At 62.3% G+C, this 19,986-nt stretch overlaps 2 protein-coding genes across 3 annotated transcripts; both read left to right on the top strand.

The window, feature by feature from the left end:
• The first annotated feature begins 1,830 nt into the window (after positions 1 to 1,830).
• On the top strand, positions 1,831 to 8,807 carry PSENEN (presenilin enhancer, gamma-secretase subunit). Of its 2 annotated transcripts, none has more exons than XM_084613420.1 (4): positions 1,831 to 1,971; positions 2,613 to 2,696; positions 7,958 to 8,062; positions 8,464 to 8,807. In XM_084613420.1, the coding sequence occupies exons 2-4, from the start codon at positions 2,636 to 2,638 to the stop codon at positions 8,601 to 8,603; spliced, it is 306 nt and encodes a 101-aa protein (XP_084469546.1). In that variant the 5' UTR covers positions 1,831 to 1,971; positions 2,613 to 2,635; the 3' UTR covers positions 8,604 to 8,807. The 2 variants fall into 2 exon arrangements, with proteins under 2 accessions (XP_084469546.1, XP_084469547.1); XM_084613421.1 differs by having other exon boundaries at positions 1,969 to 1,983.
• Positions 8,808 to 17,499: 8,692 nt separating this feature from the next.
• Positions 17,500 to 19,969, top strand: HSPB6 (heat shock protein family B (small) member 6). The gene is made up of 3 exons (XM_084613419.1): positions 17,500 to 17,756; positions 19,284 to 19,406; positions 19,487 to 19,969. Exons 1-3 carry the CDS (start codon positions 17,553 to 17,555, stop codon positions 19,682 to 19,684), a joined length of 525 nt encoding a protein of 174 aa, XP_084469545.1. The 5' UTR covers positions 17,500 to 17,552; the 3' UTR covers positions 19,685 to 19,969.
• Positions 19,970 to 19,986: the final 17 nt, after the last annotated feature.

The raw sequence follows: 19,986 nt of genomic DNA, 5'->3' as shown, positions 1-19,986 counted from the left end.
TTTGACTCTCCTGCAAGGGTTGAGCCAAACTGATGAGCCAAAGAGGTTGACAGGCGCTTGGGGCTCTCTTGCAAACCAGCGGGGCTGCTATGTCCACAGTGGGGTGACTCAAGGTGACATGCTTTGGCCATTGAACTTGAACAGCACTCGCATGGCATGAGTTTGAGCCTGGCCCTGTGCAGTGTCCAGAGAACGTGTCTTGGGTGTAACCCTTGCATTCCGCAGGAGCGCCTTCAGGAAACTTTGCCCTTTGACCCGAGTTTCTGGAGTAAAAGGCGATATTTCAACGGCTCCAAAATCCACCTCGGACCCTGATTCTGCTTCACAAACACTGACTAAGAAAGCACCCAGGAGCCAGCAAAGAGAAGATGAAAGACTTGGGAAGCAGTCTGGTCACAGTTCCGGTCGCCCTGTCTCAACAAAGCTACAGAAGAATTGGAAACATTGCAGAGAAAGGCAATGAAAATGATGAGGGGGATGAAACAGCTTCCATAGGAGGCAAAATTAAAAAGACTGGGACTGTTTAGCTTAGAAAAGAGACAACTCAGGGGGGATATGATAGAGGTCTACTAAGCATAAGTGTGGAGAAAGTGACTAGGGAGGTGTTGTTTATCCCTTCACAGATCACAAGAACTAGGGGTCCCCTGATGAGATTGACAGGCAGCAGATTTAAAACAAACAAAAGAAAGTAGTTCACACAAAATACAGTCAACTTTTGGAACTCACTGCCAGGGGATGTTGTATGTACATGAAACAGCTATTAGGTAAAGAGGGTAAAGGCCTAAGTGCATTTAACGTGTTGTATATAAACAATTGACTTGTTGGCATAGTGGTTAGTGTGGTTGATAAGACCTTTGATGACCCTTTCAGGAGAGAGCGCAAAGGCAGCCTTCTTGGTGTGCTAAAGATCCTGCTACTGTGTTTTTGGGATGACCCTGACTTGAGGACAGGGCACTGAAAGCACAAGCAGGGCAAACTAGGGAAGCGCTTGTCCAGTGATAAGATTAGTAGCTTTGTTGTTGCTAATAGGCAGAGAGACATGTTCCCTGCTCCAGCGTGTAATGGGGAATTTGGTCATGACTATTGCTCTGTGACGAATCGGAGGAGGGGATGGGGATAAACACAGGACATCGCTCAAGGTAGGGAAAGAAAGACTCCAGGCTTGACGTAATACAGCCTTTGGCTTGCGAAGGTGTTGCCGCCCTGTGGGTCGGGCCCCACAACGAGGCCTGCCAACAGCCCCTTCTTACAAGGGACGTCCCTTGTTTCTTCCTCGCTGTACAAGAAGGTCGGAGCAGCCTGGAATCCCCCGGGCGAACGTGTTAATTAATAACAATGCTGATTTTGGGAGGGGGTGGGGGAAACAAGCCCCTGTTTTTAAATGCAATGTTGGCAGCCCCACGCCGATGGACAAGGCAGCCGGGACCTGGCCTGGGCCTGTGATTTGAAATTGGAATTAGCTGCGGATTTTGTTTCCTCCCAAACCGGGGATAGAATCCAGGAGTCCGGGCTCCCAGCCCCGCCCTGCTCTAACCACTAGACCCCCCCTCAAAAAAAAAAAAAGTCGGGAAAGGAACCCAGGAGTCCGGCTCCCAGCTGAGGTCCAGCTGACCTCTAACCCGTTGCCAGCCTTGACCCTCGCCCCGGGGCATGCTGGGAGTTGTAGTCCCCACCCCTAGTAGCGAAAACCAGTTCTGGCCGGGATCCCCGCCTGGCGCCATCCTGAGCCTCGCGCTCGTGGGGACCGACGAGACCAGAGGGACAGCGGGGAGCGCGCCCTGCCCAGTCCCGCCAGAGAACGAGACTACAGCTCCCAGAATGCACCGCGGCAGGATGGCGGCTCGCCCTATTGTATCGTGAAGGAGGACTACGGCCCCCAACATGCACCGCGGGCCGGAACCGATCTCGGGACTACAACGCCCGGCATGCAGCAAGGCAGGCGCATGCGCTAGGCCGGGCTCAGGTGATCGAGTAAGTGCTTCGGTGGGGGCAGGCAGGCCTCTTGTCCCCAGTGCGGGGGGCTTCACGCGGGGGCGCGCTAGGCTCCCGGTCCCCAATGCGGGGGGGGCTCCCTGGGCTCCCGTCCCCAGTGCGGGGGGGCTTCACACGGGGGCGCGCTAGGCTCCCGGTCCCCAGTGCGGGGGGGGCTCCCTGGGCTCCCGGTCCCCAGTGCGGGGGGGGCTCCCTGGGCTCCCGTCCCCAGTGCGGGGGGGGGGCTTCACACGGGGGCTCCCTGGGCTCCCGGTCCCCAGTGCGGGGGGGGCTCCCTGGGCTCCCGGTCCCCAGTGCGGGGGGGGGCTCCCTGGGCTCCCGGTCCCCAGTGCGGGGGGGGGGCTCCCTGGGCTCCCGGTCCCCAGTGCGGGGCGGGGGCTCCCTGGGCTCCCGGTCCCCAGTGCGGGGGGGGGCTCCCTGGGCTCCCGGTCCCCAGTGCGGGGGGGGGGCTCCCTGGGCTCCCGGTCCCCAGTGCGGGGGGGGGGGGGGCTTCACACGGGGGCGCGCTAGGCTCCCGGTCCCCAGAAGTGGGGGCTGCACGGGAGGGGGGTGCTTTGGGCTCCTCAGTGGGGTGAGGGGTGTGTGGACCCCTAGGCTGACCCCATTGTTCCTCCCCCCAGCTGCCCGTGGGGCCGGAGCTGGCATGAACCTGGAGCGGGTCCCTAACGAGGAGAAACTCAACCTGTGCCGGAAATACTACCTGGGTGAGTCGGGGGGGCCCCGGCATGGGGCGGTGGGCAGCGCCCACGACGCCAGCCTGCAGGGGGAGATGGTGCGTGGGGGGCCCCTGTAGTTGGGGGGGCAGATGGGGTACTGGGTTGGGGAGTTGTGGGGGGGAGGAGGAGGAGAGGGGACACCAGGCAGGGAGGGTGGGGAGGAGATAGGGCATTGTGGGTGTCCAGGTACTGGGATAGGGGGTAGAGGAGGGGGCACTGGGCAGGCACGGTGGGAGGAGAGGGGGCGTGGTGGGTGCGCAGGTACTGGGGTGGGAGGGAGAGGAGGGCAGGCAGAGTGGGAGGAGAGGGGGCGTGGTGGTTGCGCAGGTACTGGGGTGGGGGGAGAGGAGGGCAGGCAGGCTGGGCAGAGGGGGGCGTGGTGGTTGCGCAGGTACTGGGATGTGGGGGAGAGGAGGGCAGGCAGGGTGGGAGGAGAGGGGGCGTGGTGGGTGCGCAGGTACTGGGGTGGGAGGGAGAGGAGGGCAGGCAGGGTGGGAGGAAAGGGGGCGTGGTGGTTATGCAGGGACTGGATGTGGGGGAGAGGAGGGCAGGCAGAGTGGGAGGAGAGGGGGCGTGGTGGTTACGCAGGGACTGGATGTGGGGGAGAGGAGGGCAGGCAGAGTGGGAGGAGAGGGGGCGTGGTGGTTACGCAGGGACTGGATGTGGGGGAGAGGAGGGCAGGCAGAGTGGGAGGAGAGGGGGCGTGGTGGTTACGCAGGGACTGGGATGTGGGGGAGAGGAGGGCAGGCAGGGTGGGAGGAGAGGGAGCATGGTGGTTGCGCAGGTACTGGGGTGGGGGGGAGAGGAGGGCAGGCAGGGTGGGCGGAGGGGGGGTATGGTGGGTGCGCAGGTACTGGGGTGGGGGGAGAGGAGGGCAGGCAGGGTGGGAGGAAAGGGGGTGTGGTGGTTACGCAGGGACTGGATGTGGGGGAGAGGAGGGCAGGCAGAGTGGGAGGAGAGGGGGCGTGGTGGTTACGCAGGGACTGGGATGTGGGGGAGAGGAGGGCAGGCAGGGTGGGAGGAGAGGGGGCGTGGTGGTTACGCAGGTACTGGGGTGGGGGGGAGAGGGGGGCAGGCAGGGTGGGAGGAGAGGGGGCGTGGTGGTTGCGCAGGTACTGGGGTGGGGGGGAGAGGGGGGCAGGGTGGGAGGAGAGGGGGCGTGGTGGTTGCGCAGGTACTGGGGTGGGGGGAGAGGGGGGCAGGCAGGGTGGGTGGAGAGGGGGCGTGGTGGTTGCGCAGGTACTAGGGTGGGGGGGAGAGGAGGGCAGGCAGGGTGGGGAGGAGAGGGGGCGTGGTGGTTACGCACGTACTGGGATGGGGGGGAGAGGAGGGCAGGGTGGGGAGGAGAGGGGGCGTGGTGGTTACGCACGTACTGGGATGGGGGGGAGAGGAGGGCAGGGTGGGGAGGAGACGGGGCGTGGTGGTTACGCAGGTACTGGGATGGGGGGGAGAGGAGGGCAGGGTGGGCGGAAAGGGAGCGTGGTGGTTGCGCAGGGACTGGGGTGGGGGGGAGAGGAGGGCAGGCAGGGTGGGAGGAGAGGGGGCGTGGTGGTTGCGCAGGTACTGGGGTGGGGGGGAGAGGAGGGCAGGCAGGCTGGGCAGAGGGGGGCGTGGTGGTTGCGCAGGTACTGGGATGTGGGGGAGAGGAGGGCAGGCAGGGTGGGAGGAGAGGGGGTGTGGTGGTTGCGCAGGTACTGGGGTGGGGGGGAGAGGAGGGCAGGCAGGGTGGGAGGAAAGGGGGCGTGGTGGTTACGCAGGGACTGGGATGTGGGGGAGAGGAGGGCAGGCAGAGTGGGAGGAGAGGGGGCGTGGTGGTTACGCAGGGACTGGGATGTGGGGGAGAGGAGGGCAGGCAGGGTGGGAGGAGAGGGGGCGTGGTGGTTACGCAGGTACTGGGGTGGGGGGAGAGGAGGGCAGGCAGGGTGGGGAGGAGAGGGGGTGTGGTGGTTACGCAGGTACTGGGGTGGGGGGGAGAGGAGGGCAGGCAGGGTGGGCGGAGAGGGGGCGTGGTGGTTGCGCAGATACTGGGGTGGGGGGGAGAGGAGGGCAGGCAGGGTGGGGAGGAGAGGGGGCGTGGTGGTTACGCAGGTACTGGGGTGGGGGGGAGAGGAGGGCAGGCAGGGTGGGGAGGAGAGGGGGCGTGGTGGTTACGCAGGTACTGGGGTGGGGGGGAGAGGAGGGCAGGCAGGGTGGGAGGAGAGGGGGCGTGGTGGGTGCGCAGATACTGGGGTGGGGGGGAGAGGAGGGCAGGCAGGGTGGGCGGAGAGGGGGCGTGGTGGTTGCGCAGATACTGGGGTGGGGGGGAGAGGAGGGCAGGCAGGGTGGGCGGAGAGGGGGCGTGGTGGTTGCGCAGATACTGGGGTGGGGGGGAGAGGAGGGCAGGCAGGGTGGGAGGAGAGGGGGCGTGGTGGTTACGCAGGTACTGGGGTGGGGGGGAGAGGAGGGCAGGCAGGGTAGGTGGAGAGGGAGCGTGGTGGTTGCGCAGATACTGGGGTGGGGGGGAGAGGAGGGCAGGCAGGGTGGGTGGAGAGGGGGCGTGGTGGTTGCGCAGGTACTAGGGTGGGGGGGAGAGGAGGGCAGGCAGGGTGGGGAGGAGAGGGGGCGTGGTGGTTACGCACGTACTGGGATGGGGGGGAGAGGAGGGCAGGGTGGGGAGGAGAGGGGGCGTGGTGGTTACGCACGTACTGGGATGGGGGGGAGAGGAGGGCAGGGTGGGGAGGAGACGGGGCGTGGTGGTTACGCAGGTACTGGGATGGGGGGGAGAGGAGGGCAGGGTGGGCGGAAAGGGAGCGTGGTGGTTGCGCAGGGACTGGGGTGGGGGGGAGAGGAGGGCAGGCAGGGTGGGAGGAGAGGGGGCGTGGTGGTTGCGCAGGTACTGGGGTGGGGGGGAGAGGAGGGCAGGCAGGCTGGGCAGAGGGGGGCGTGGTGGTTGCGCAGGTACTGGGATGTGGGGGAGAGGAGGGCAGGCAGGGTGGGAGGAGAGGGGGCGTGGTGGTTGCGCAGGTACTGGGGTGGGGGGGAGAGGAGGGCAGGCAGGGTGGGAGGAAAGGGGGCGTGGTGGTTACGCAGGGACTGGGATGTGGGGGAGAGGAGGGCAGGCAGAGTGGGAGGAGAGGGGGCGTGGTGGTTACGCAGGGACTGGGATGTGGGGGAGAGGAGGGCAGGCAGGGTGGGGAGGAGAGGGGGTGTGGTGGTTACGCAGGTACTGGGGTGGGGGGAGAGGAGGGCAGGCAGGGTGGGGAGGAGAGGGGGCGTGGTGGTTATGCAGGTACTGGGGTGGGGGGAGAGGAGGGCAGGCAGGGTGGGGAGGAGAGGGGGTGTGGTGGTTACGCAGGTACTGGGGTGGGGGGGAGAGGAGGGCAGGCAGGGTGGGCGGAGAGGGGGCGTGGTGGTTGCGCAGATACTGGGGTGGGGGGGAGAGGAGGGCAGGCAGGGTGGGGAGGAGAGGGGGCGTGGTGGTTACGCAGGTACTGGGGTGGGGGGGAGAGGAGGGCAGGCAGGGTGGGGAGGAGAGGGGGCGTGGTGGTTACGCAGGTACTGGGGTGGGGGGGAGAGGAGGGCAGGCAGGGTGGGAGGAGAGGGGGCGTGGTGGGTGCGCAGATACTGGGGTGGGGGGGAGAGGAGGGCAGGCAGGGTGGGCGGAGAGGGGGCGTGGTGGTTGCGCAGATACTGGGGTGGGGGGGAGAGGAGGGCAGGCAGGGTGGGCGGAGAGGGGGCGTGGTGGTTGCGCAGATACTGGGGTGGGGGGGAGAGGAGGGCAGGCAGGGTGGGAGGAGAGGGGGCGTGGTGGTTACGCAGGTACTGGGGTGGGGGGGAGAGGAGGGCAGGCAGGGTAGGTGGAGAGGGAGCGTGGTGGTTGCGCAGATACTGGGGTGGGGGGGAGAGGAGGGCAGGCAGGGTGGGTGGAGAGGGGTCATGGTGGTTGCACAGGTACTGGGGTGGGGGGGAGAGGAGGGCAGGCAGGGTGGGTGGAGAGGGGTCATGGTGGTTGCACAGGTACTGGGGTGGGGGGGAGAGGAGGGCAGGCAGGGTGGGGAGGAGAGAGGGCGTGGTGGTTACGCAGGTACTGGGGTGGGGGGGAGAGGAGGGCAGGCAGGGTGGGAGGAAAGGGGGTGTGGTGGTTACGCAGGGACTGGGATGTGGGGGAGAGGAGGGCAGGCAGGGTGGGAGGAGAGGGGGTGTGGTGGTTACGCAGGTACTGGGGTGGGGGGGAGAGGAGGGCAGGCAGGGTGGGTGGAGAGGGGGCGTGGTGGTTGCGCAGATACTGGGGTGGGGGGGAGAGGAGGGCAGGCAGGGTGGGAGGAGAGGGGGCGTGGTGGTTACGCAGGTACTGGGGTGGGGGGGAGAGGAGGGCAGGCAGGGTAGGTGGAGAGGGAGCGTGGTGGTTGCGCAGATACTGGGGTGGGGGGGAGAGGAGGGCAGGCAGGGTGGGTGGAGAGGGGTCATGGTGGTTGCACAGGTACTGGGGTGGGGGGGAGAGGAGGGCAGGCAGGGTGGGTGGAGAGGGGTCATGGTGGTTGCACAGGTACTGGGGTGGGGGGGAGAGGAGGGCAGGCAGGGTGGGGAGGAGAGAGGGCGTGGTGGTTACGCAGGTACTGGGGTGGGGGGGAGAGGAGGGCAGGCAGGGTGGGAGGAAAGGGGGTGTGGTGGTTACGCAGGGACTGGGATGTGGGGGAGAGGAGGGCAGGCAGGGTGGGAGGAGAGGGGGTGTGGTGGTTACGCAGGTACTGGGGTGGGGGGGAGAGGAGGGCAGGCAGGGTGGGTGGAGAGGGGGCATGGTGGTTGCACAGGTACTGGGGTGGGGGGGAGAGGAGGGCAGGCAGGGTAGGTGGAGAGGGGGCGTGGTGGTTACGCAGGTACTGGGGTGGGGGGGAGAGGAGGGCAGGCAGGGTGGGTGGAGAGGGGTCATGGTGGTTGCACAGGTACTGGGGTGGGGGGGAGAGGAGGGCAGGCAGGGTGGGGAGGAGGGGGGATGTGGCAAGTGCCCGAGTGCTGGAGTGGGGATTGTAGGTTGGGGAGCAGGGTTAGGGGGGGCAGGGGGTAGAGGAGCAGCGGTTGTAGATGGCAGCCACCCAGTGGGCCATGTTTTTCCGCCAGCCTTGGGGCTGCCTGCCATGTGACCCCTATGCTGGTGCCTGGAGTGCTGTGAGCTCCTAGTGGCAGTGCTCTGACTGGCAGCCTTCCAGAGCAGGATGGGGTGGGGGTCAACTTCCCCTGGGCCTGACCCCTCTCTGCTGCCCTCTCCCCAGGCGGCTTTGCCCTTCTGCCCTTTCTCTGGCTGGTCAACGTGCTGTGGTTCTGCCGCGAGGCCTTCCTGGCACCCGCCTACACCGAGCAGCCGCAGATCAAGAGTTGTGAGTGGGGCAGAGCCTGCTGAGAGGTGGGGGGGGGCTGGGGCTGGGCACAGAGCTACAGTGGGCTGGGGTGGGTACGGCTCTGTGATGGGAGCAGTGCCAAGGGTATCGGGGGCAAGGAAAGGGTAGTGAGAGCTGAGCTTGGGGGCAGGCACCAGGGGCATGACAGGTGGTTCCTGGGAGGGCAGGAGGGCGTATTGAGTGTAGACCATGGGGACAAGAGGAGGGCATTGGGGGTGCAGCTAGCGGGTATGGAAGATAGTGCCCAGTTGACTGGGAGAGGGTATTGGGACCTGAGCTAGGGGACAGGGCCCTGGGGGGCTATTGGGGCAGGAGGGAGCGGCCATCAGGGCAGGACCTACATGTGGTGGGCACCGCACTCAGCCCTCCGTCTCTTTCAGATGTCCAGCGCTCAGCTGTGGGGCTGCTGTTCTGGGTGATCGTGCTGACCACATGGGTCACCATCTTCCAGACACACCGGGCCCGGTGGGGCGAGCTGGGCGACTACCTGTCCTTCACCATCCCACTGGGCATCCCCTGATGGCACCCGGCGTGCTCAGAGGGCATCCAGGGGGCGCCCTCCAGCTGGGACCAGCGGGGGTCAAGTCGCTGCCCCTCCTGCTAGAGCTGCCGTTCCTGGCTGGGGGTGCTGGTCCTCCGTGTACCCAGTTCTGCCCCGTGATCCCACCTGGGCTGTGCCCCCCACTCCAGGAGAATCAATAAAGCTGAGGCCCGTTTCACCCTGTCCCGCTGGCTCTGCAGCTGTGTGTGGAGTGAGTTCCTGGGGGAGAGGTGTGTAGGGGCCCAGAGAGGCAGCGGGGACAAGGAAGGACACTTCAGTGATTCAAGCCACCTGAAGTGGTGGGGAGAGCAGCATGTGAGGAAAGGGGGCACCCCCAACGCGATAGTCTTGGCTCCTGCCTTTCCTGGGGGGACGTGCACATTCCCTGCGGGGGTGGAGAGCAGAGAGGTGCCATGTAACTACGCCTGGGCGAGAACCAGAGCTACTGCTGCACAGCTATGTGGTGGAATGGACCAGGGGTGGGGGCAGCGAGTGCTGGGACACAGTCACACCTGGGGAAGTTTAGCTGTGGAACAACCATACATAACGCCACACGGGAACGACTCCCTTAGTGCTGAGATGCAGCCACATCTGCAGGGCAGCTGGGGAACAGCCACATAGGGACGGCTCAGCCAGCCCTGAGATACAGCCACCTCTGGGGAGTAGTCGTACAGTGACATTCCAAAGGCAGCTGAGCACACTCTGTACAATCATAACTGCAGGGGGCAGGAAAGAACCCTCGGCTTGCTCGTGATAATGAAGGATCCCTCCACCATCAAGCCTCTTATGAAAGGCAGGGCTGTAAGCTAGGAGAGGAGGGGGCAGATGCTCCTGTCATCTCCACGCCTGGCTTCAATAGGAGGAAAATGATTATTTATGGCAGCTTGGAGCCCTGGGCATGGAGCAGGGGGGCAGGGAGAGAGAGTGAGGATAGGATGTGATCAGGAATGGGCGGGCAGGGAGAAACAACTGAGATGTTGGCACATTACTGCCATGCTGAAGCCTGGGAACTGGGAGAGCTGCCAGAAGGGAACTGGGGCAGGCCGTGACGCTGGATATAGACTGGCAGGGGTTTGATTATCTGAGGTAAACGTGGATTTCACTATGGCTGGCGCCCAAGTGTCTCCATCCTTGAGAATTGCCTGCTACAGCTCGGCAGCATAATGAAAATGCAAGTGGCTCAAGTGGAGCTCAGGTGACATACGGGTGTGTTTTGGCTGGGGATGTTCCCCGGGGTGTTGGAACGGGGTTAAAGCTGGCGCTGTCATTAAACAATAGTCTGATCCTCCCATTGTGTGACATCCCCCCCCAATTTCTCACAACTGTGACTATTTAAATCAATAGAAATGGGTGGGGAGGCTTAAACCCCATAATTTTGTGCCACTGTGAAAATTTAAGTTGCTAAAAATCTTTAAAAATGCTTAAAACTAAACCCTAATATTATCTGCCAAAATGATCAAAAATCAGAATCTGATTCTTCCGGCTTGCTTAGGACCAGCAGAACCCCAGGGCCCAGCCCTCGTGACAGAGCAGGAGTTGAAGGGTACAGGGTGTTCAGAAATGATGGAAGTAAAGGTAAGCGTTGGGGGTAGCATTGTACCCGCACTTGATAGGAGTTTATTTTTGTTTTATGATTTCGATGGATAAGATCAGTTTCTTTTAAGCTTTTTTTAATTCAGATTTTTGATTTACATTTTTCCGGTTGCATGAGCTTAGGGGTTTCACCATTCTCTATGTTCATCAATTTAAATTTCCAATTTGTCCCTGTTTTCACTATTCAGGGGTAGTCTGCCTGTAAACTGATTATCGTGGATGGAAATATTTTTTGTCAGTGTGTCTGCAGTGACACCCCCGTTTACCGATAATAATCTAATCCTGCCAAGCCTAGTTGTACAGCAGTAATAGGGAGACTGTAGAGGAATCAGAAGTGGCAGCGTGGATAAAACAGAAGCGATGTGAGTCAGAGATCACATTGGGGAAGGATCACAAGAGAGAGAGTCTAGCGGGGTAGTGTCAGGGGTCTGCTATAGACACACACACCTTCCCCCTATGGTCAGATATTTATGTGGATTGAGATCCCTAATATTAGAGAGAAATACATCTGTGTATGGTGTCATTATGGGAAGCTCCAGTCCCCCCCCCGCCCCCTCCGGCTTGGCGAATAAAGTGCAAAGTACTTCACTTAGGAAGGAGAAATCACACCTCCAAACCAGGCAGTAACTGATGAGCGGGACATACTGTGGAACAGGCTGCTGGGGGGAGCATATCACTAATGTAAGGGGGCAGCAGGGGGATGCAGCTGCAAAGCAGGCCAAGCTCGTTCTGGGCTGTGTTAATGGGTATGTCGGATGTGAGACACAGGAGGTCGCTGGCCCACACTGCTTGGCCCTGGTGAGGCCTTGGCAGGAGTTCTAGGTCCAGGTCTGGGTGTGGCACTTTGGGAAAGATGGGGACACGTTGCAGTGAGTCCAGACAGCAGCAGCAAAACTGATCTAAGGGTTAGAAAACCTGACCTGGGAGGAAAGGTTAAAAGCCTGGGCATGTTTAGTCTTGAGACAAGACAACTGAGCGGGGACCTGAGAACAGTTCAGCCGCATGCAGGGCTGCCACAGAGAGGCTGGGGATAGTTGTTCTCTGTGGCCGGAGGCAGGAGAAGCAGCACTGGGCTTAACCTGCAGCCAGGGAGAGGAAGGATAGATATTAGTAACCACTTGCTAGCTCCCAGGGGAGTTCAGCTCTGGACTCTGCGTCCAAGGGAGGTTGTGGGATCCCCGCCACTGGAGATTTCTAAGCCCAGGCTAGACAAACCCCTATCAGGGCTGCTCTAGGGTTACTTGGTCCCACCTCAGCGCAGGGGGCTGGACTAGCTGCCCTCCAAGGTCCCTCCCAGCCCTGCATCTCTCTGATTCCCAGTCAGGCCGGTGACGGAATCCTTCTAACCGTAGGGCCCAGGATTTCCTGGCTGTGGCAGCCAGCAGATTTCCTCAGCAAAACCCCCCTGGATGGATCCATGGCACCCAAGTCCTGCAGGCAGGGGCCCCCAAGATCTTCACATTCCCTCTTGAGTCTTGATGCTGCAGAGCTGCCAGGAAAGGAGCTCTGGGATTCACAAACTAGGTGTAACCTGGCTGGCTGGGCTGGGCCTGAGCCCACAAAGAGGGGCTGGGGGTTTGACCGCTTGGCCTGATTTGGAGCCGGGATTGGCCTCTGTCTTTCCCCTCCATGGGGAACTCCTAATATTCTGGCCCATGTCCCTGCTGCTCCATGTTGGTTATAGAGCCATTGGGCTGGAGGGAGAAGGACTCTGTGTCTGGGCTTGCAAGGAGCTGGGTTTTATCAGTACATGTCATTTGTGCGGGATGCACACGAGCCAACCCGGTGAGATCTCCCTTGCCCATCAGCACACGGAGAGGCAGCGCCAGCAGACCGCAGCCTGGGACCAGTGCTGCCGCTGAAGGCTCCTTACATGTCTCTTTAGACGGGATGAGACCAGTTTGTGTTTAACGCTTTAACCAGCTTTAGCCTTTCCAATCTCAACAGTGCCTGTTGTTGACTATTGGCTGACCCTGCATGCTGTTGTCTGATCTCCCCCCCCCACCCCTCGCAATTTCCTGCCATGCTCACAGTGCCCCCGGATACACCTTGCAAAGATGACACTGAGCGCTGTAATTGTGCACAGCTGGGACCGTGCCCACTGCTGCAAATGCTGCAAAACGCAACATTGCTCTTGTCTCTGATGGATTTGGCCAGGGCTGGCTCTGCCCCAGGGAAGCAGCTGCTCTGGGTTAGGGAGCGCAGCACTGCCCCCACCCCGCTCGCCGGAGCTAGTAGCTCTAGGGGGCAAGGGTCTCGCACCAGCCGCTGGGTGAAAGAGGCCGAGTTGCCCTAGGGAAGCGTGGCAGGTTGGCAACCAGGGGTGTTGCCCTGGCTCCGAGCAGGGCGGGGTGTTGTGCCCCAGGGCTCTGGCTGGAGTCTCATTTATTTAATCTCTTCATTAATGAGCTTGACCCAGCATGGGCGGGTGAAACCTGCTGATGGTGGGAGGGGGAAATTGGGCAACCGGGAGCAGGATCAGCCCTGGGTGACCTTGCCCACGGGAGGGGCAGACAGGGGATTTGACATCGTGAAAAAGCAAGGGCATGGCATAGGGCCCCTGGTAGGATTGACGGTGGCTTGTCAGTCGGAGGGAACAGGCACACAAAGCCCACAGCCAGCCCCTGGTGCTGTGCCAACAGCCAGCATGCTGCCTGCGCGCATTAGGCTTGGCATTTCCAGCAGCGGTAGAGCCGGGTTAGTGCTGCTGGCCAAGGGGCGGCTCAGAGCCCAGCTCTGCTCTGTTACCCGCCTGTTCTGGACCCGGGGGTTCACACTGAACTCGGGTACAGCGAGGGGCTGAGCCCAGGCGCAGAGAGACCGTCTCATGGGGCTTGTTCGGCTGGGCACACAGAGACCTCTCATAGAATATCAGGGTTGGAAGGGACCTTAGGAGGTCATCTACTCCAACCCCCTGATCAAAGCAGGACCAACCCCAACTAAATCATCCCAGCCAGGGCTTTGTCAAACCGGGCCTTAAAAACCTCAAAGGAAGGAGATTCCCCCACCTCCCTAGGTAACGCATTCCAGTGCTTCACCACCCTCCTAGTGAAAAAGTTTTTTGTAAAAACTCTCCCCCCACAATGCACAGGTGTCCTTGGCAACAATCTGCTCACACGCTCCCTGATGGCACCTTCTCCCCGCGCACACGCTACACACAACAATACGCACACGTGTCCATGCCATTAACCCACCCACCCATTCCCCAATGGCACCTTCTCCCCACACACACGACAATACACACACATGTCCATGCCAACACACCCCCACACACGCTTCCCGATGGTATCTCCCCCCCCTCCGCACACAATATACCCCCCCAATACGCACACACATCTCCACGCAAACATACCAACCCCCTGGTGGTGCACACACACAGGCCCACACACCCTCTGGCTGATGCATGCACACGTGCCCCTGCACATGCATGGATCTGGTGGCAGTTGTCAATTTCCACTCGTCTATTTTGGGTGCTAATTATATCGCTGCCCAGCTGGGAGCCCAGCCTTGGCTCAGCCTCAGCCCCCTGCTTGGAACCAGCCAGCCGCGGGGAGGGCTTGGGATAGTCCCCCTTCACCGCCACCAGCCCAGGAAAGACCCTCCCACTCCAGGGAGTGGGCGTGAGCTTAGTCACTCCCCGCTGTGCCCTGTCTGCTGCGGGCCACCCCAATCTGCAGCGAGCACATTCCACGGCCACTGCCAGGCAGCAGCCAGGCTGACATGGCCTGCAGCCAGCACTGAGTCACGGGCCCCAGTTTACCTGCTGACGTCCCCAAAGCCCCTTCCAGGGGCCTCACCCAGCTCCCAGTCACAGGGCTGAACAGGCCCAGGCTGAGGCCCCCCCAGCCCTGGAGAGCTCAAGTACAGCCTGGCAACAGGACCCCCTGCTCTAACCACTAGCACCTGCCCCAGGGATAGAACCCAGGAATCCTGGCTCATAGCCCCCCCAAATCTAACCATTAGACCCCACTCCCTTCCCAGAGCTGGGGCTAGCACCCAGAGGCACCTAGTCTAGAGGACGAGCCCTGGCCCTAAGGGGACGCGACGGGTGGGGTGTTTCTGGGGCAAGAGGCACCAGGACCCAGCCTGCTCCCCAGGCCCAGCTGCTCAGACAGGTCCTGGGCGTCAGGCCAGCACTAATTACAGGGCCCCACTGGCTCCTGCGTTCAGAACAGGTGAGACAATCAGCCCAGCCCTGGCACATCAAAGTGGGAACAGGGTGTAACATCCTGCTCCTCACTGAAAGCAGTCTCACTGCTCCCCGGGCCAGAGTTCTCTGCCCTACGCAGCCCGCACGGCTGAGTCCCGGCTGCTCTGCCTACAGCGGGCAGCGTGTCAGCACCAGGTGAGCCATCCCCATGCGGTGTTATGTGCGGCTGTTCCCCAACTGCTCCAGCCCAGGGGTGGCTACATCTCCACACCCATCGAGCTGTCCCTGAGCAGTGTTGCTATGCAGCTGTTCCCCAGCTGCCCTGGCCCAGAGGTGGCTACGTCGCCGTCCCCAGGTGGCATTATGTGCAGCTGTCCCCCTCTCCCCCCACAGATGTCGGTGTCTGAGCACCAGGCCCCTGCTCTGAGGGGGTTAAACCCCATGAGACAGACATTGCAACACTGATATTTTAAGTGAAACTTCCCAGCCCCTGGGTCAATTTTTATGGTCCAGGTTTGAGCTGAGTTAGTTCAGCTGTTTTGCATTAGGGAGATAAACACCCTTTCCTTGCCAGAATGTAATGCTAGAAAGGCGGAGCCAGGACGCCTGGGTTCTCCCCCTGGCTAGGGGAGGGAAGTCTGGGCAGTTAGAACAATGAGGGGTGGGAGCCAGGACACCTGGGTTCTCTCCCTGACTCTGGGAGGGGAGTGGGGTCTGGTGGGTTAGAGCAGCAGGAGCTGGGAGTCCAGTCAGGATGCCTGGGTTCTCTCCCCAGCTCTCGTCTCCTGTGCCCAGCCTGCACTCTCTCCCTGCTCACAGGATCAGCCTGTCACTGAACGGCCTTTGTGTGTCAGCCGCTGACGCCTCCTGTGCCCATGACCAGGGGGCAAGGCAGCAGGATGGAGCTTTTTGGTGGTTATTGCGCTGCTATGGGGGGCTGGCTGCAGGGGTCAGGGGGAGGGAAATCCACCCAGGCCTGGGGGGCTCCAGAGGCTGGGCTGGGGGATCACTGCAGCTGGTGTTTTCAATTCTGCTGTGACTCCTTGCCTGCGGCTTGGCTGTGCATGTATCTGGCTGTCTGGGTTTGCAGCTGTTTCAGGGCTCAGGCTGTGGCTGTTCTGTATCTCACTGCGTTTGCTGCTGTGTGTGTCTGGATGTGTCTGCATCTGTTGTGGGGCGTGGGCTGTGGCTGTTCTGTGTCTTGTGTTTGTGGCTGTGTGTATTTGTGGCTTTGTGTTTCTGGGTGTGGGTGTCTGGCTGTGTCTGTGGGCTGTGGCAGTTCTGTCTCGTGCTTGCAGCTGTGTGAGTCTGGCTGGGGGGATAGTTGTGTGTCTGGCTGTGTTTGCGGCTATGCATGTGTTTGTGGCTGTTTGCGGTTGTTGTGGGGCTCAGGCTGTGGCTGGGTTGGTGTTTGGTGTGTCTCTAGCCGTGTCTGGGCTGCGAGCCAGGTGGCATCCATGTCTGGCTGTGGCTCTGTAGCTGGGTTCATTTCTTCGGCAGGCGCCCTGCCGGGGGCATCGGGCAGTGTGCAGGATTTGTCGTGGTGTGCCCCTGCATGTTGTTTAGTGGCTGCCTTTGCTGGGCTGTTCCCTCCAGGGGGTGGGGGTTTGTGCTGCGGAGAATGTTGTGTGTGTCACCAGGTGAGTGTTCGTGTCTCTGAAGTCCAATACAGTCAAACCACAGTATTCAGGCCGGGCTCAGACCCACAACACTCATTACACAGAGACCACCAGCTGGGCAGGGACCAGAGCTTGCACTCCTTAGACAGGCCCTATTCCCTGTCCCCCTTAGCCAGCCAGTCCCCTGCCCTGGGCTAGATTGAACTGGTGCCCCTAGAGGGGAAAGGCCCCAATCCCCATCCCCCTGAGCCAGCCAGGCCCCCCACCCCCCTCCCTATGTGCGGCAGGCGTGCACTTTAGCCACAGTCCCTTGGCGGATGCTTGACACATGGGCTAATCCCTGATATAGTAACATGAGCACATTTGGCCTCAGGCTTTGGGCACCAAATCCCTGGGACAGAGAGACTTAAAGAGACCCCCTGCTTTAACCCCCAGCCCCCACTGCCCTCTCAGAACTGGGGAGAGGACCCAGGATCCTGGCTCCCAGCCCCCTGCACCTCCCCCGCTCCAAGCACTACACACAATATTTTTGCTTATCCAACCCAGCTAGGGACACTGCTGCTCTGAGCTTCCCCACAGCAGTGCCCAGCTGAGTACCCTGCCACTGTGAGCTTCCCTGCAACAGTGTTCGGCCTGACAGGACCTCAGCGCTGTGAGCTTCCCTGTGGCAGTGCCCAGCTCTACAAGCTTCCCCATGGCAGCATCCAGCCAGGCAGGACCCCGCGGGGTAGGGCAATCTTCTGGGCAATGCTCCTTTGTTCTGTGCCCAGCTGGCCCAGCCTGGCTCCATGTCTTGGGCGCAGCTCCCCGAATGGGATCGGACAGGATGGGAAACCAGTGCGCCCATGTGCCTGGGTTTGGGGCAGGGCGCATGTGCCAGATACGCACCCCATCCCACTGTCTGTCCGTCCGTCCCCATTCCCCTGCCCCTCCCCAGCACACACCGCATGCAGCGCCCTCCCCGGGCAGTGGCCCACAAACGTGTGGGGTGAGTGCTCGCAGGGCTGGGAGGAGGGGAGCCGAGTCCTGGTGGGGTGGGGGTCGGGGGGCACAGTCTGTGTAGTGTCTGGCAGCTGGCCTCTCAGAGGGGCTGACATGTGGGTGGGGGTGCACAGAGTAGGGCTCAGCCCCTCCAGCAGGGACAGAGGGACACACACACACATGCACGGTTTGTGTGTGTGTGTGTGTGGTGTCTATCCATCCCCCAGCTGGAGGGGCTGAACTGTCTGTCTGTCCTCACAGCTTCTCCCCCCACCCCCCCGTGGAACTCCTCCTCCCCCCGGGATCCAGGCCTGCGACCTGCCCCAGACTCGGTCTGTCTCTGGTGTCAGTCGGCTGGGGACGGGGGGGTTGCCCACCCTATCCGTCTGTCCACATCAGTGTAGGTCGGTCCGTCCGTCTGTGCTGGTCTCGCCTGGCCCTGCAGGCCTGGCAGGCAGCCCGGCCCTCCCCTTGGCCCGGTGCCCGGCCATCCCTCCTCACCCAGGCTTCTAGCGCCTTCCACGCCCGTGGGATATAAGGCCCCGACGGAGGGCGGGTGCAGACGGACGCCCCGACCCAGCTGCCATGGACGTCGCCATCCAGCATCCTTGGCTGCGCCGGCCTCTGGGCCCTGGCTTTGGCCCCTTCCTTGCCAACCGCCTCTTCGACCAGCGCTTCGGCGAGGGGCTGCTGGAGAGCGACCTGGCAGCCCTCTGCCCCGCCGCCGGCCACGGCCCCCTCTGCGCCCGCCCCCCTGGCGTGGTCCTGCCTGACACAGGCCTCTCCGAGGTGGGTCAGGGGTGGGTGCCCCTCATTGCCCCCAACCCCTGCTCCCCCTCCCTGCTCCCAGTCCCCGCACCCCCTCACTGCCCCAAATCACTGCTCCCCCAATCCCTGCATCCCTCGCTGCACCCCAAATCCCTGCACCCCCACTGCCTCAAATCCCTGCACCAAATCCCTGCCCACTGAATCCCTGCACCCCCTCACTGCACCAATCCCTTCCCCCACTCCTTGCCCCACCCTCACTGCACCCAAAAACTCCTGTCCCTTCACTGCCCCCCAAATCCCAGCATCACCCTCATTGTGCCCAATCCCTGTATCCCCAATCTCTGCACCCCCTGACTGTCCCAAAAATCTCTGCATCACCCTCACTGCTCCCCACATCCCTGCTCCCCCCCCTTGCTTCACCCCCTGGATCTGTGCATGGTCTCCACCCTTCCTGTAGTCACACCCAGGCCCCACCCACTGCTGGCCCCCCAGAGCCACGTGGGCCCCCCCACCCATCCATCTATTAATGTCCACCACTCTCTCTGCTCCCCTAACTCCATAATCCACACCCCTTCTGTACCTCCCTGCATCCCCATTCCCTGCTGCCCCCTCTCTCTGCACCCTTAAATCCAGGTGTTGCCTGTGCTCACTGTACCCCCAGATCCATGCATGGCCCACATCCTCTCTGCACCCCTGAATTCTGCTCTGCCAGGCCCATACCCCAAATACCAGAGAGTCTCACCCCAGTGGCACGAGCTTCCCCAGGGCTGTGCTGGGAGTGGGGGGCTGCGGGGACTAATGCTGTACACAGCCATATTGGGGTGTGAGTGCCTCCCACCCCTTGGGGCACCGGTGAGCAGGAGAGGGGTAACGGGGGGTGGCACGGAAGCAGAGGCTGCCCTATTATGGTAACATTCCTGTGCTGTGCGGCGCCTGCTGCCAGCTGGTTGGGCTGCCAGCCATGGGGACGGGGGAATGGGGGGGGGAGCAGCTAGCTCCCCCCAACTTTGGACCCCGTTATTCCACCCTCCCCCAGGCTCTGCGTCCCTCACCGCACCAGCATCTGCAGGGCCCGGCAGGGGCAGCACTCACAGGGGTGGGACTCCAGCACTGCGAGTCCCCCTCCCCCGGCAGTGCCTAGCCCTGTAAGCTTCCCCCCCCACAGTGCCCAGACCTGGCCCCTGGCACTGTAAGTTTCCCCCAGCTCCCCAAGTCTGTGAGCTTCTCCCTGACAGTGCCCAGGACCGGTGCTGCAAGCTTCCCCCTGACAGTGCCCAGCCCCTGCAAGCTCTTCCCCTACCCCGCAGTGTCCAGCCCTGGAACCTGGTGCTGTGAGTTTCTCCGTCAGTGCCCAGCCCTGGAGCTGTGAGCTTCCCTCCAGTGGTGCCCAGCCCCAGATGCTGCAAGCTTCCCTCTGGCAGTGCCCAGCCCCAAAAGCTTCTCGCTGGCAGTGCCTGGCCCCCAGCCCTGCAACCTTCCCTGTGACAGTGCCCAGCACCAGTGAGCTTCCCCCCAGCAGTGCCCTCACCCGCTGGTCTGCCCCCACAGATGACACTGGACAAGGACCGGTTCTCAGTGCTGCTGGATGTGAAGCATTTCTCGCCTGAGGAGCTGAGTGTGAAGGTGGTGGGTGACTACGTGGAGGTGCACGCCAAGCATGAGGAGCGTCCGGTACGGCCCCCCCCCCCAGCCCAGAGTGCCCCCCTCAGCCCTCCTCCCCCCCCCACTGACACCTTCTCTCTTGCCCCCAGGACGAGCACGGCTACATCTCCCGTGAGTTCCACCGGCGCTACGGGCTGCCCCGGGGTGTGGACCCCGCCACTGTCACCTCAGCCCTCTCGCCCGACGGCATCCTCTCCATCACGGCGCCCACCAAACCAGAAGGCAAGGCCCAGGAGCGCACCGTCCCCATCACCTGCCAGCAGAGCCCTGCCATCACTGGGAAATAGCGGGGGCAAGGATCCGCCTCTACACCCCTCCCACCAGAGCCAGGGGGTCCCCCTCTCACCACTAGGGACACCCCCTGCCTGGTGGGCATCACCCTCCCCCAGTGCCTTGGGACAGCAGAATTTCAGGGGGTCCCCCTTTCCAGGCCTGGGGGAGCAGAGAGCTGGGAGTTGCTCCTTCCCCTTCTCCCCTCCCCCGACCAGCTGCTTTGCAGGATTTTTTTTTATCTATGGCTGGTGCTGTATGAAGCCAGGAGCTCGGCCAATAAACTCCACCCGCCTGCTGGACTGGTGCCTCCCTGTGG

Source organism: Lepidochelys olivacea, assembly GCF_965140295.1.
Source record: "Lepidochelys olivacea isolate rLepOli2 genome assembly, chromosome: 24".
In the NCBI taxonomy this organism is placed as follows: domain Eukaryota; kingdom Metazoa; phylum Chordata; order Testudines; family Cheloniidae; genus Lepidochelys; species Lepidochelys olivacea.
Note: the sequence above shows the minus strand (reverse complement) of the source record. Positions and strands in the feature narration are given on the sequence as shown.

Coding starts and splice junctions, on each gene's coding strand:
- PSENEN (XM_084613420.1), top strand. CDS start 2,636: ATGAACCTGGAGCGGGTCCCTAACGAGGAGAAACTCAACCTGTGCCGG. Junction 2,697..7,957: donor GTGCCGGAAATACTACCTGG/GTGAGTCGGGGG, acceptor CCCTCTCCCCAG/GCGGCTTTGCCCTTCTGCCC. Junction 8,063..8,463: donor GCAGCCGCAGATCAAGAGTT/GTGAGTGGGGCA, acceptor CGTCTCTTTCAG/ATGTCCAGCGCTCAGCTGTG.
- HSPB6 (XM_084613419.1), top strand. CDS start 17,553: ATGGACGTCGCCATCCAGCATCCTTGGCTGCGCCGGCCTCTGGGCCCT. Junction 17,757..19,283: donor CTGACACAGGCCTCTCCGAG/GTGGGTCAGGGG, acceptor CTGCCCCCACAG/ATGACACTGGACAAGGACCG. Junction 19,407..19,486: donor CCAAGCATGAGGAGCGTCCG/GTACGGCCCCCC, acceptor TCTTGCCCCCAG/GACGAGCACGGCTACATCTC.